At 39.5% G+C, this 14,665-nt stretch overlaps 1 protein-coding gene across 1 annotated transcript in view; it reads left to right on the top strand.

The window, feature by feature from the left end:
- Positions 1-2,729: 2,729 nt before the first annotated feature.
- TPO (thyroid peroxidase) overlaps positions 2,730-14,665 on the top strand; it is a 48,364-nt gene continuing 36,428 nt past the window's right edge. Inside the window, 3 exon segments of the mRNA XM_074820559.1 lie at positions 2,730-2,827; positions 3,004-3,050; positions 5,250-5,331. Coding sequence (XP_074676660.1) covers positions 2,730-2,827; positions 3,004-3,050; positions 5,250-5,331 — 227 coding nt within the window.

Here is a 14,665-nt window from a genome sequence, read left to right on the forward strand (position 1 = left end):
TTTAGACAGTCACTGATCTGTGCAGTTTCACTGCTGCGCAGAAAGGTCTGGCACCCTTTTTTCAGAAAGAAGACAGGCAGCTAACAGAAAATCCAGAACAAAGGGGACACATTCGGCAAGATATTAATCCAAATCCTCTGCACTGATATGTAGGCAATATATGAATCTTGGATTCAAAAAATTTAGGGTTGTTCTTGAGCCACTGGACTTTGCCCTCTCAATTCTCTTTCAGCAGATTTCAGTAACAGGATTCTGAATGACCTCCAGTAAGAATGGGAATTACGACTGCCTGTCTCATCAGTCCAGTCTAATTAAGACTTCCCACACATTCTAGCTAAAACTGTGTTTGAGGGTTAGTGGGGACTTAAACATTTATACTCTCAAGCTAAAATCAGGAAAACACAAAATAGATACTGACATTCAAGTTTTTCATCACAGATAAATTTACTGCATGTAACCATCTAAAGCCCACAGTTGATGAATACTTCAGCTGCACCCAGTGAGCAAAGGTTGAGATCCTTATTTAAACAAACCTTGATGTAGGTAAGGTCCTTTTGAGCTGAATGGAGAAGCTTTGATCTTTGACTTTGAAACTGCAAAGTAATCAGACCTTTTCTTCACTTTAAGAAAGCCCCTCAACTCTCAGAAATGAAGCCTGTGATACTTGCAAAATATATGAAAAGGTACAGGTGAAAGCTCCTTATTTGTGTTTGGAATGGAGGAATGGATCTACTTTTCTCAGTAATTTGCTGTGCCATGGAAGTCAGTCTTCTTTATGTTTTCTTACGTAAGGAAACAACCTTAAAAGATTTGCAATTTTTTATGGGCTAAAAGAGGTAGTGCAAGTTTGACTTCTTGTCTGCAATCGTAAAGCCCCCAACCAGGGAGCATAAACTTTTCCATTAGAGGTCTGTTTCCCTTTACTCTCTGCTTACTTTTCACACATGTCCACTCATCTTTGCAGGGAACAGGATTGTGGGTGATATTCCTGAGCTAAAATTTGCTATAATAACAATCTTCAGTTTTACCTCCAGCCAGTTCACATGCCTGTAGGTTTTCTTTCACTACCATATACCACAGTCACCAGCTCCTGGATGCTCCCTGCTACCCAACCCCTACTTTACTTATTACCTATAGCAGAGATCAAAACACTGATCTTTGGCTCCACCTTGTGATCTCCCTGTCAAGACTAGCAAAAATGAAATTAGGGAATCCTTGATCCTGATTTCAGCTGATTTTGATCTCTCTGCCTATATAGGAAATGGAAACAAACATCTGGTTAGATTCTTTAGGTCAAAATATTGGCTTTAGACAAAGCAATAGGGTTAAAAAGTATAACTTCATAAAAACAGGTAGGCCTAGAAGTGTGAAATAAATTATCCAAGAGAACAAAAAATAAAATGTGCTTCAAGGAAGTTGCTGGGCAAACTGGGAATTATCATCTGAGATTAAGATGGTAAAGTGCCAATGCTAGAACGCATAAAATAGGACACAAAATTGCCGCCTTTGCCAAATACATTGACAAAGAGAACTAGTGAAAAGTGTACCCAGAATTTGCTTTACTGCATAATGTGGCAGTTTATTTTTTTTTAGTCTGAACATTTGTCCTTCACATGTCCATGAAAACAACACTGATATCAGAACTGACTACACAGGTAGCTCTTGGTTCCTAGCAGGACAAAAATAAACAAGTCAAGCATTAACGTCAGTTTCTGCTTTGTGGGAACGTACTGTGGCCAAAAAGATTTTGAAATCATTTGCACCTTTAAAGCTTGAGTGAGTACCAGTGCATAAAGCTGATAGTGTAAGCTGGGCCCCTGGAAAGTACTTCACTTTCAGATTTCAGAACAGTTACTGGCATCGATAAAGTACAGAACTGGAAGGTAATCTTCTCAACAGACAAAAGGTCAGACTATAAAACTTTTGCTTGCCATTTTCCAGAAGAAATTCATCATATTAATTCATGAAATGTAAAAAGAAGGGGTGTTTTCACATTGAGTTTCTATGGGCAATATTGCTTCCCTGAATTTTTAGAGTTGATTTATTAATTATTAGTTTTCTTATGTTGATAGAATATAGAACTAAAAATATTTTAAATCTTTCAATTTCAAATCAACATAACGCACTTGAAAAATGTTGCCTCTTGGATAGCTTATGTATTTTTACTGCTGCAATAACTACCAGGAAGCAGTGCACTGAAATGGAGAATGTAACTCATGTTTGCCATGTGAACATATTCATTGTGCTTCTTTGATACCACAGTTATACATGGATAGAAGTATAAAGGAGTCTGACTGCTGTTATTACTAGTTTGTCCAGTTTCACTATCTTATGTGCATTTTCAATCAAATCATGTTAGTGCACAGAGAAGTTCATGGTAAAATAAAAGTTCATGAATGGTAAAATATTGCTGAATTTCGAATATGTGGGATAAGAGCTGCTAATATTTTCAGAACATACTATGTTATGAAATGAAGTGATGTATCTCTTTGTGCTAGAAGTTTCTTAAAATAGAAAAAAAAAAGTAATAAGGAAGGAAAAAATAGAAAGTTAAGTACAGTTATTTTTAAAAATTAATATTTTGAACTTCAAAAACATAGTCAAACATGTGGCTACAAATCTAATTTAAAAGTAAAATTTACCATATGCAGGAAATTATTTATAGTATGGCTTATAATTAGAAGATGAAGGTATGTATTTTGTCAACAATTATCTCTTCTTTCTTGTAGATGAAAGTGTTCATTATTTTGGGAATTTCAGCAGCCACAGCCTTCACAGCTGTTTTCTTTTCTTTCCTTCAGATAGGCAAAGATATCCTCTTTGGTAAGTAACAGAAAAAATACATGTAATTTTAATTTGTCAGCGATTACTGTTAAGCTGAAAATATACTGGCACTGCGGACAGTTTAGCAATGGCAGTTTAGTTTAATCTCTTTTTACGTGCAAAATACAATATCTGACTTCTGCAAAAATTATTCCATGGGTGTTTTCTTCTAAAATGCAGCTTCTTAAATTCACAAAGGAAAACTTTGTGTAATATATCTCAATTATGTATTCCTTGACTAGCAGTGATTTTACTTAGTGACATTTATATGTTAGATGACATGCTTACAAGCAGATTGCTGGATTTCTTTCCCAGACTGCCAATCACTACATTTAGTCATCCCGGGCTAGAGTCACTTGCCATGTCCACCTGGCACCCTGCTGCTGGCCCACAAGGGTGCACATCTTCTGTGGGTCTGTTCTCTGCTGGCAGAGGGTACCCTCTTGAGATTTTAGAGCATCTCAAATTACAGTGGTGCCTATGTTCAAACAATATAATCTTGACATTTTAAGCATCAGAGCTATTTTATTTGCATCTGTTCAATCTAAATCACTTAGATCTAGTTGACTAGAAATATAGCAGATACTAGACTGAATTTTAAGAGACTTCTGCGGAGGCTGATTTTACATTAAAGTAGGGCAGAGGTGATGAAGAAATAGAATTTCAATCTTTACATTCCCTTAATTAATTATATAGCTGTAGATCTGAATCAGAAGGGAAAGTCCTTAGAAAATTTTTCACTTGAAGTTAGTGTAGAATCATAAATAAAATAAAATTATATCCAAAATAAACAAAAAATCTGAACCAACCCCCAAGCCATTACTTCAGATGGGAAATTTTTTTGGACCATGACTGTGAAATAGGGGATCAGACTTATTTTCCGTAGTGGATCCTCTACTTGGAGCTTCCATATTAATTGTTTGGAAAGACATGGTCTAAAATGAAGTTATATTGTATGTTAGTTAATATGAAATTAATTATATGTGGACTGTAAATAAAAGGAATAGATGGACTGTATATGATTCTTTTTTATAGTAAGTGTCCTTCAGTCTGATGGGAACAATACAAAATAATGTTTATTATTTTGCTGCAAGAACCACATTTTTTAAAACACTGCATTGGTACGAAAATCATACTTCTCAGTAGAAAAGTAAGAGGCACAATGGAATTCAGGTATAGCAGGTCGATCTTCTCTTCTAGATCAGAGTCTGAATCAATACCACATGATGAGCAATACTTTGAGCATAATATATTTCTCAGAGGTAAACTCCCTAAAACTAATTAACAATCATGCAATTCTGAATTCTAAAAAAATTAGCTCTTATATGGCCTATAAAGATCAGTGTTGCTTTTTAAAATAGACTAAAAACCAGTTTCAGATGTAGCAGAAATCTGAATTATAACATTAAATGAATCATAGAATATTTTATCATATATAGGTGAAAAAGAGAAATCACTACTGCTATACTTAGAGGGTGAGAAGATCTTTAGTTGAGTGAAGTAGAGTTTTGCCTAGGAAAGATTACTCCTCATCACACATTATCTTCCCTTCAGCTGAGCACCCTGTTCAAAAATTGTATCACAGGAGCAGCACAACATGGACTGCAGTTAAAATATGTTACCTAAAATTACAGCATACATAAATGATAAGCAATTGTACATAAATAATTGTTAACAAACTATTATTATTCATGATTCATTTTCTAAGAAAATGGGTGATCTCACAAAATATAGATGGGAATTAAACCTCTGGATTTTAAATATCACTGATTCATTTAATATAAACCTAGATCTGCACAAAAGAAGAATAATCTGTGTTCCATGATAGCACTATGCAAAATAGCAGAGTTGAAGTATTATTAGGTTCACATATGTCTTTCCATCAAACACAGGAGAAGAAATGAGAATAGGGCTTTTATGCATTGGTCAGACCCCAGAACATCTTAAATTTTGTTAATTATGCCTGAATATGGACTTGAATTCTTCATGCAGCTCGGGACAGCTCATACTACCTGTGAGGGAGGCTCAGATTTGCCCTATCAATCTAAGGACAGTTTAATGCAAAATACATATGAAGCCTAAGGAGGATAACTGCATACACAGAACACAACACATTTCAACTGACCTTTAGGTTTGGTACTACATGGCGTGTGCACAGCTGGATTTATGCTGAAAGAAACAGAAGGAAAGACTTAGAAATTAGGGAAGAATTGCTTTACTACCCCTACTTTACCTTTCACAAAGGTCAGAAGCCACAGCATTAGTTTCAGGAATACTAAAATATGGAAATCATTTTAATGGGGAAAAATTAAATATAACTTAATATTACAAACCTGTATATTTCATAAATGTAAGTATTTGAATAAATATGTTATTGAACAGCATATTCATCTTTATTTCTTTTTATTTTTTTCCCTGTTTTGAAGAAACTGAAGATAACTGCATTACTGAGGCTATCCAGAAGGGCTCAAATCTGGTGGACTATGCTGCACATTATACACTGAAAAGGTAAAAAAAAAAAAGAGTGAAGGATTTATTCAGCAAAGAGCTTTCACAAGAGAGAAGTTTGAGATCAGTCTGTTTCTTTGAGAAAACATATAATGATAGATTATATTTATGATCATCTTGTGATATAACCTTGTGCATTATCACCGCATGAGTTGCTCTCTTAAAATGTAAAAATAAGAAATACGAAAATAAATAAGAATGTTTTTCTGATCTAAGTTACACACCACATTCTATTAACATGTGGCTCTAAAAACATTTCATATTTTTGAACTTTAATTATGTTTTTTCTAGTGCAAAGTGAGATCTGAACAAGTCCTATGGCATCAGTGTCAAAACTCTATTATCTTAAATGAGATTGTTGAAGTGAATCTCACATTTCCCCTTCCATCTAAAGCAGATGTAATGAAATGATAAGGGAAAGGAAATAAAATATTTATCTTGAACTCTGGGTAGTGAATAACTTAGAGAAAGCTCCTTTGTGCTTGAATTATGTTATGAGAGTGATCCTTTTCTAGGAATGATGAAAATGCCTCCAGATGACCAGCCATGAGTCTAAAAAATTCAACCATTTTATGTGTAGCTCTGACTACATTTCTGTGCTACACAAAGCTAATTACTCTCCAATATTTGGAACACATAAGCCAAGTTTTACAGAGTGCAACCACCATGTTTTTGCTTAGACTTTCCTAAAGGACTTATCTCTGTGTTTTGAAAATGAGTCACAATTTGCAGAGCTCTGGGAGAGATGACTGTTTATGTGGACAGAACCTGTCAATAACTGTGGCTGCTCAGTATGTAGAGACTGAGGTCACTTTCATTTTGTAGTGTTAGTACTTCAATGACAGTCCTGAGGCATTCAGATTTAAAAAGGTAGATCTTAACCTTTCAGTGGCTCAGCCGCCTCCTGCACCAAATGAAGATACTGATGTTTAACTCTCTCATAGGATATTGTGTCAATTATTTGTTCAGTATTTGCCCAATGTCTTAAAAATGATAAATACTAAAAGATGCCAAAAGATAAATGCTTAAAGATGATTGTTAGAATTCTATTAGGAATGAAACTGAGACTAACTGCTCACCCCAGATAAATCACCAGACTGCTAAGCTTCCTTCAAGATATTGTATATGTGGATATATAGGCTCTGAAGAGCAGTGTTATTCAAAAGTCCTATTACTGGGTTCCCTTTAAAGGCCTTTATAAGAACTGCAGTCACAGCATGGCTGGAGTTGAAAGGGACCTCTGGAGGTCATCTGGTCATTTCTCTTCTACTCCCCTTTCATACCTTCCTCTACCCTTCTTTGTCTTCAGTCTCCTTTCTTCCCTTTCCCCTTTTCTTCCATCTTTTAACAGCAGAAGTGGCAAAATAGATCAGTGATTTAAAGCTGTTAATTATTTGATCTGGTAGACATTGTGGTAACCATTGGGTCTTTCTTAGGCAGAACGTTGTGGCCTATGCTTTCCTGTTTTGTGGAATCAGACTCACAAGCATCTGAGACCTGCAATAGGAGTCTGAGTCTCATAAGGCTATCACTTGCTTTTATGTTAACTATTATGAAATACTTGGTCTTTCAATTTACAAATGATCATTACCGGAAGTGAAAATTGTTTTTCTGTTGTGTGCTTTTGTATAATTCAATTCATTGTGGCCCAATTAAGTGGGGCAGTGAGAATTATAAATGTCATTAAGAGACTTCTTCCTGGTTTAATATAGACTTGTAAATGCACCACATGCCTGTCTTTCAGACATTAGTTCTTGGCCATCTGCAAAGTACAGAGGACCGAACTATTGTCTAATCTGATCATTATATTGAGGAGTGATTGTGTTTGAATCCTTAATTAAATATTTTTGCATTTTCATGTCATTTAAAGCTACTAACGCTCCTTTCCTTTGTAACTTTAAGAATACTGTATAGTTAAATTAAAGCTTTGGTCAGCACAAAGGCTAAAAACAAGAAGGGAATGCATGTGACTACATATTTGAGCTTCTGGAAGTTATGGAGGTCACCATACTGTGAAAATTCATTTTATTTGGCTTACAAGTAATTGAAGGAAACTACAGTGCAATATAGATTATCTCAGAGCTGTCTCTGGGACTGAAAAGCCAGTTCTGAGATGAAAAGAGAGATCGTTTTTCAGATTTAAATGGGAAAACTCTTAGTTGTTCCAAGTACAATAGTCCAACCTGACGTTTGCTGAATTCATGATCTAGGTGTCTGAACAGTAAACTGAGTCAAAATAACTGGATTTCTTCTGAGATCACAGTTAGACCTTGAATTGTGATTAAAATGGACAAGTACATTTGTTCACCTCAGCTGTTTAATATCATCATTTAAAATCTTGAATTGTTGTTTGTGTTTTAACTGCTGGAGCAATTCACTGGCAATGCACTAAACATATTAGCTGAAATCGTTTTATTATTCTAGTTTTCAAAACATATCAGGATTTTCTAGGAAAATGCCACTTCTCTGAAATTACTTCCCAGGTTTTAAGGTCATGTGTGTCCCAGCATGGTCCTCATAGTTTTCTGTGCTGTTCATGATTGTCTCCCCTTGCCAAGTGCTTCTCATGACTGTTTGCTAGTACCTGCCTGCTATTCCAATTAGCTTATGTCTTTGTTAGACTTTAAGAGAAGGTGTTTATGTTTCTCATTAATATATAAACATTCATAATAGTGTTAACATAGCATAGAAGGAACACAATGGCATCATCATTAAAATGTACTATTTGTGTTACAGTGGCAATGCCAATGGGAATCTAGGGAGTTTGGATAGGGGTCTCAGAGCCATATGTCACCTGTGAGTTTATGACACTTACCCAGTGATATGTGCACATACGTTGCTAATTTACCACCAAGTGCATTATAACATATACTTTGAAAGTGGTAGTTGGCTTACAAGAGGAAACTCTAGTTCCAGAAAATCCTGTTACACTAACAACCAGTACAAATTCTGAAACTTGTACTAGCCTTAACTAGTGAATCTTGGCACTCCTGGGAGGCAATACAATTCTGACTGTACATTCCTTTTTATATTCTGCTGAGAATTTTTTTTCTGGGGTTTAGGGTGTAGAAGAATCTAAAGATAACTCCAGAATGGGCAAGCTGTGCAAAGTGATAGTCTCTTAGGCCTGTGTTACACACAGCTGCAGATGATCGTATATTTCTCCTGTTAGAACTTGGCAAATAACTCAAAATTACTTCTGAACTAGTTATGTATAAGATGGATGTGAACTGTGGTGGTAGGCCATGTGGGGCTTCCTCCCTTGAGCTAGATATTTGGTTTAAGTGAGTTTTAGGTAAGACATATTTTTAGACTCATGTTTGGTCTTACCCTAACAGATTGAAGGTAAGTACAATTCTAATATAAACACAACAGGTTTTCTCAGCCTAATTAAAGAAACAAATGATTGAAATTGATTGGTGGAGTAACACCCTAGCACCCCTAAACCAACAGGAGCAAATGGAGGCTCCAGACGAGGCAGGTAATCCCTCATCCTCTTGCTACCAGGCAGAAGGAAGGGACCTAAGAGATGGGGGAGGCTGGAAACAGGTCCCTACTCAGGGAGGCAGGAAAATCCTCTCCTGACCTCCATCACCCTCCATGCTGTCCCTTCACAATAGATTCAGGGCCCTGGAACTTTTGAATGAAGAAGAGAAGGACGAAGAGAATGAGACAAACAAGGAGGAAGACCAAGGTCCATCAAGGCCAGGTCACTCTAGACCAGGTATTGAAACCAGTTGTAAAAAGAACCCCGGAAGAGTCATTGTAGTGGGTGACTCCATTTTGAGGGGTGTCAAAGGCCCGATATGCAGACCAGACCCACTTCATGGGGAAGTCTGCTGCCTCCCTGGGGCCCGCATCAAGGACCTCACGGCAAAACTCCCCGCTCTAGTGAGACTCAAGGACTACTACCCTCTCCTGGTTTTTCAGGCAGGTAGTGACGACATTACCAGGACAAGTCCTACAGCAATGAAGAGAGATTTCAGGTCCTTGGGGAAACTGATTAAGGGGTCAGGGGCACAAATTGTGTTCTCCTCCATCCCTTCAGTTGCGGGGATGGATGAAGAAGAATACCGGAGAACTCAACAGATGAACTTGTGGCTCCAGGACTGGTGTTACTGTCAGGGCTTTGGATTTTTCAATCATAGGTTGGTATACAGGGCACCAGACATTTTGGCATTAGATGGAATGCAGCTGTCCCAGAGGGGGAAGAGGATCTTGGGGCAGGAGTTAGCTGGGCTCATTGACAGAGCTTTAAACTACATTTGAATGGGGAAGGGGGCAAAACATCAGCCCATCTAAAGTGCATGTATACCAATGCACACAGCATGGGTAACAAACAGGAGGAGCTTGAAGCCGTGATGAAACAGGAAAATTATGATGTCGTGGCTATTACAGAAACATGGTGGGATGTCTGCCATGACTGGAGTGTGCCAATTGATGGCTACAAGCTCTTTAGGAGGGATAGACAAGGAAGGAGAGGTGGTGGGGTTGCACTGTATGTTAGGGACAGTTATGATTGCTTTGAGTAAAAGTGTAGGGAACACAGGGTGGAGTGTCTTTGCGTTAGAATCAGGGGGAAGGCCAACAGGGCAGATGTTGTAGTAGGAGTCTACTACAGGCCACCCACCCAGGACGGAGAGGTGGGTGAAATATTCTGTAGGCATTTAGGAGAAATCTCACGATCGCTTGCCCTTGTTCTTGTGGGAAACTTTAACTTCCCAGACATCTGCTGGAAATACAACACAGCAGAGCGGGACCAGTCCCGGAGATTCCTGAAATGTGTGGGAGATAACTTCCTGACGCAGCTGGTGAGACAATCAACCAGAGAAGGTGCCCTGCTGGATCTCCTCTTTGTGAACAGAGAAGGACTGGTGGATGATGTGGCGGTTGGAGGACGACTAGGGCACAGCGATCATGAAATAATAGAGTTCTCTATTCTTAGAGAGGCCAGGAGAAGGCTAAGCAGAACTGCCATCCTGGACTTCCAATGGGCTGACTTTGTCTTGTTTAGGCACCTGTTTGAAAGGATCCCTTGGGAGATGATCCTGAAGTGTATAGGGGTCCAGGAAGGCTGTGCACTCTTTAAGAAGGAAGTCTTAAGGGCTCAGGAACAGGCGGTCCCCAGGTGCTGTAAGAAGCTGGCGACAGAGAAGACCACCCTGACTGAACAGGGAGCTTTGACTGGAACTCAGGGAGAAAAGGAGAGTTTACAGCCTTTGGAAGAAGGGGCTAGCCACTCACAGTGATTGCAAAGAGGCTGTGAGGCTATGCAGGGCAGAAATCAGGAGGTCTAAAGCCCAGCTGGAAATTAATCTGGCTTCAGCAATCAAGAACAACATGAAATGTTTCTATAAGAATGTCAGTAGCAAAAGAAAGACCAGGGAGAGTATCCATCCTCTGCTAGATGCAGGAGGAAACATGGTAACAAGTGATGAGGAGAAGGCTGAGGTGCTTCATACCTTCTTTGCCTCAGTCTTTAATAACAAGACTAGTTGCATTGAGGGAATCCAGCCTCCTCAGCCAGAAGACAGAGACTGGGAGAACGACTCCCCCGCAATCCAGGAGCAGATAGTCAGTGACCTGCTGCATCACATAGACACACACAAGTCTATGGGACCGGATGGGATACACCCGAGGGTGCTGAAGGAGCTGGCTGGGGTGCTCGCCAAGCTGCTTTCCATCATTTACCAGCAGTCCTGGCTGACCGGGGAGGTCCCAACAGATTGGAAATTGGCCAATGTGATGCCCATCTATAAGAAGGGTTGGAAGGATGATCCAGGAAATTACAGGCTGGTCAGCTTGACTTCGGTGCCCGGGAAGTTGATGGAGCAGCTCATCCTGAGTACCATCACACAACACATGTGGGACAACCAGATGATTAGGCCCAGTCAGCATGGGTTTACGAAAGTCAGGTCCTGCTTGACAAACCTGATCTCCTTCTATGACAGGGCGACCTGCTTACTGGATGAGGGAAAGGCTGTGGATGTAGTTTACCTTGACATTAGTAAGGCCTTTGACACTATTTCCCACAGCACTCTCCTGGTGAAACTGGCTGCCCGAGGCTTGGATGATCACACGCTTTGCTGGGTAAAAAACTGGCTGGATGGCCGGGCCCAAAGAGTTGTGGTGAACGGAGTTAAATCCAGCTGGCGGCTGGTCATGAGTGGTGTCCCCCAGGGCTCGGTTTTGGGGCCTCTCCTGTTTAACATCTTTATTGATGATCTAAACGAGGGGATCGAGTGCACCCTCAGTAAGTTTGCAGACGACACCAAGTTGGGTGGGAGTGTTGATCTGCTCGAGGGTAGGGAGGCTCTGCAGAGAGACCTGGACAGGCTGGAGCGATGGGCTAAGGCCAACTGTATGAGCTTCAATAAGGCCAAATGCCGGGTGCTGCACTTGGGCCACAACAAGCCCCAGCAGCGCTACAGGCTTGGGGAGGAGTGGCTGGAGAGCTGTCAGTCAGAGAGGACCTGGGGGTGTTGATTGACAGCTGGCTGAACATTAGCCAGCAGTGTGCCCAGCTGGCCAAGAAGTCCAGTGGCATCCTGGCTTGTATCAGAAATAGCGTGGCCAGCAGGGACAGGGAAGGGATCTTACCCCTGTACTCAGCACTGGTGAGGCCACACCTCGACTACTGTGTTCAGTTTTGGGCCCCTCACTACAAAAAGGACATTGAATTACTCGAGCGTGTCCAGAGAAGGGCAACAAAGCTGGTGAAGGGTCTGGAGCACATGTCGTACGAGGAGCGGCTGAGGGAACTGGGGTTGTTTAGTCTGGAGAAGAGGAGGCTGAGGGGAGACCTCATCGCCCTCTACAACTACCTGAAAGGAGGTTGCAGAGAGCTGGGGATGAGTCTCTTTAACCAAGTAACAAGCGATAGGACAAGAGGGAATGGCCTCAAGTTTCGCCTGGGAAGGTTTATAATGGATATTAGGAAGCATTTCTTTACAGAACAGGTTGTTAGGCGTTGGAATGGGCTGCCCAGGGCAGTGGTGAAGTCCCCATCCCTGGAGGTGTTTAAGAGTCGGGTTGACATAGCGCTTAGGGATATGGTGTATTGGGGAACTGTCAGTGCTAGGTTAATGGTTGGACTAGATGATCGTCAAGGTCCTTTCCAACCTAGATGATTCTGTGATTCTGTGAAATTACCTAGTATATTTTAACATACATGTTAGCTAAAGGCATAGTGTTCTTAATGGATTAAAAAGTACAGATGACAAACCTAAAGAAAAATCAAACCTTAATAGCAGATTACAGATATTTCTCATCATCTTCATTGTGGTAAAATTACTTATATTTAGTGTATTTGAACTAGTTCATTTCATGTTTTTAAAGAATCTGAATTGTAAACCCCACAATTTAAGATTATTCTATTGTCCCCTACCTATGCCAACACAAAGAGACCATCTACAGAAGGGACCATCTGTGGAATCATCTGGATACACAGGGAAGTGGAAAATAATTTTCAGTGTTCCAGATAAGAAGTTATAGTTGCAAAAATGCACTAAGTATTTTCAGTTAGTCACTGCTGCTCTGGTCTTAAAGCAGACTGGCCACCATTCCAGGAAAGAATAAATTACATTCTTTATCATTTTACAAGTTTATCACTTTATATTCTGCACTATGTCTCTGTTTTGAGAGACCTTCTGAATGGTGACAAATATCTAAGTCATTAATTCTGGTTGGAAATCTCTAAATAAGGTATTCTATAAGTATATTAATTTAAGGCAGAAAGAAGAGGCTCAAAATATCTGAGGCTGAAAGAGAAAATGTGGCTCGTACTCTGGTGAATTGATTTTAATTGTGGGGTTTTTTTAAATATAGATATGTTTCTAATTATGAGCTGTAATGATGTTCAGTAACTGAGTGTCTGGCAAACATGAAGAACCTTCTGTTCAAACACTATGGTCCATGCTAGACTTACATTCTTAAACAAGTATGAAGACACTTTATATCTGATCTCATCTTCCTAATAATGATACTAGCACAGGTCATTCTATTAGCTTTATGGGACTATTTCTGCATTACAAAATATCAAGACAGTTTGTAATTTACACACTGAGAAAACCAGCACATTCCAGAATCAGAGCTCAGCTTCAGGAGTGTGAGTAAGAACTAGAAGAGACTAGCGTGCATATATTGAGTAACAGGGAGGACGGGATGGGATGGGACATGGCACGATCACAGGAAATGTAGCAAATTGATAGCTGCTGTGATAATCTTACAATATCTGTGAGATTAGACAAAAGATAGGAGAGAAAGTATCTCAAAATGGAACACATCTTGCCACTAAGGTAGGCGTTTTTTTAGGTTTGGGGTTTTTTTGGGGGGAGTGGGTTATTTTTGATTCTTAGCTCCTAGCTAATTCGTACAAATGTTCTTACTTAACTCATTTGTACAAACCTGTTTCCCTGTTCATATCATATTTTTTTAAATGATGCATGACTGATATTATCCTCATGCGGATATTAAACCTGAGTTCCTGGCATTTTGTTATATCATCTTTCTTTTCTGGGACACAGTTCAGGACTTTTAGTTCTCCAGATTCTCAGTCAAATTCCTAATTGTCTATGGAAAGCCTGAAAAACATGGTGCTGAGGAGCAAGATAGCTCTTTGTCATAGTTGCAAGTGTTCTCAAGCGCCGCTCTTGGAAGGAAAGGAATAATTTCTGTATAAAGAATAAATGCGCAGCCTAAAGCTCTTTTGGATCAATTAGGGACAAATTTCACATTTAGAAAAACCCTTGGAGTTGTATTTTCTTATTTAATGCTTTTTATGTAAGCCTGCTTCTGATTTTGCAAACAGAAATTTAACTGTTTGCTTCGCTGAAATCAGAGCTGCTGTTTCCACTTTAAATTTGTCTTGTGCTTTAAACAAGCCTAAATGAATATGTCAGCACAATGTTTTCATTAAAATTACACGTCCAAATAAATTTGTGCTGCAGAGAAGCCCTTGAGGATGTCTGCAACCTATGACCATGTCTGGAAATGAAATAGACCGGAGTGTTTTTTTTCTAAGCTGTAGGAGTCAGTTTAGGAGTTGGAAATTCCATCTAAAAAGGAAGTTCTCCCTGATAGGCTTTTCTCAAGGCTTATCTGCCAATAAATGGACAGTGGGTAAGACAGCCCACGCTGAGTAAAAAATAAATCTTGCAGTGAATCACAGAACAGTTGAGACAGATTTGGAGACCATCTAGACCAACACTGTGCTCAGAGCAGTGTCAGCTAGAGCAGGTTTCTCAGCGCACTGTCCATTTGGACTTTGAATATCTCCAAAGATGGAGACTCTACAACCTTTCTGGGCAGCCTGTTGCAGTGTCTGACTAACCTC

The sequence above is a fragment of the Strix aluco genome, chromosome 3 (assembly GCF_031877795.1).
Source record: "Strix aluco isolate bStrAlu1 chromosome 3, bStrAlu1.hap1, whole genome shotgun sequence".
Classification (NCBI taxonomy): domain Eukaryota; kingdom Metazoa; phylum Chordata; class Aves; order Strigiformes; family Strigidae; genus Strix; species Strix aluco.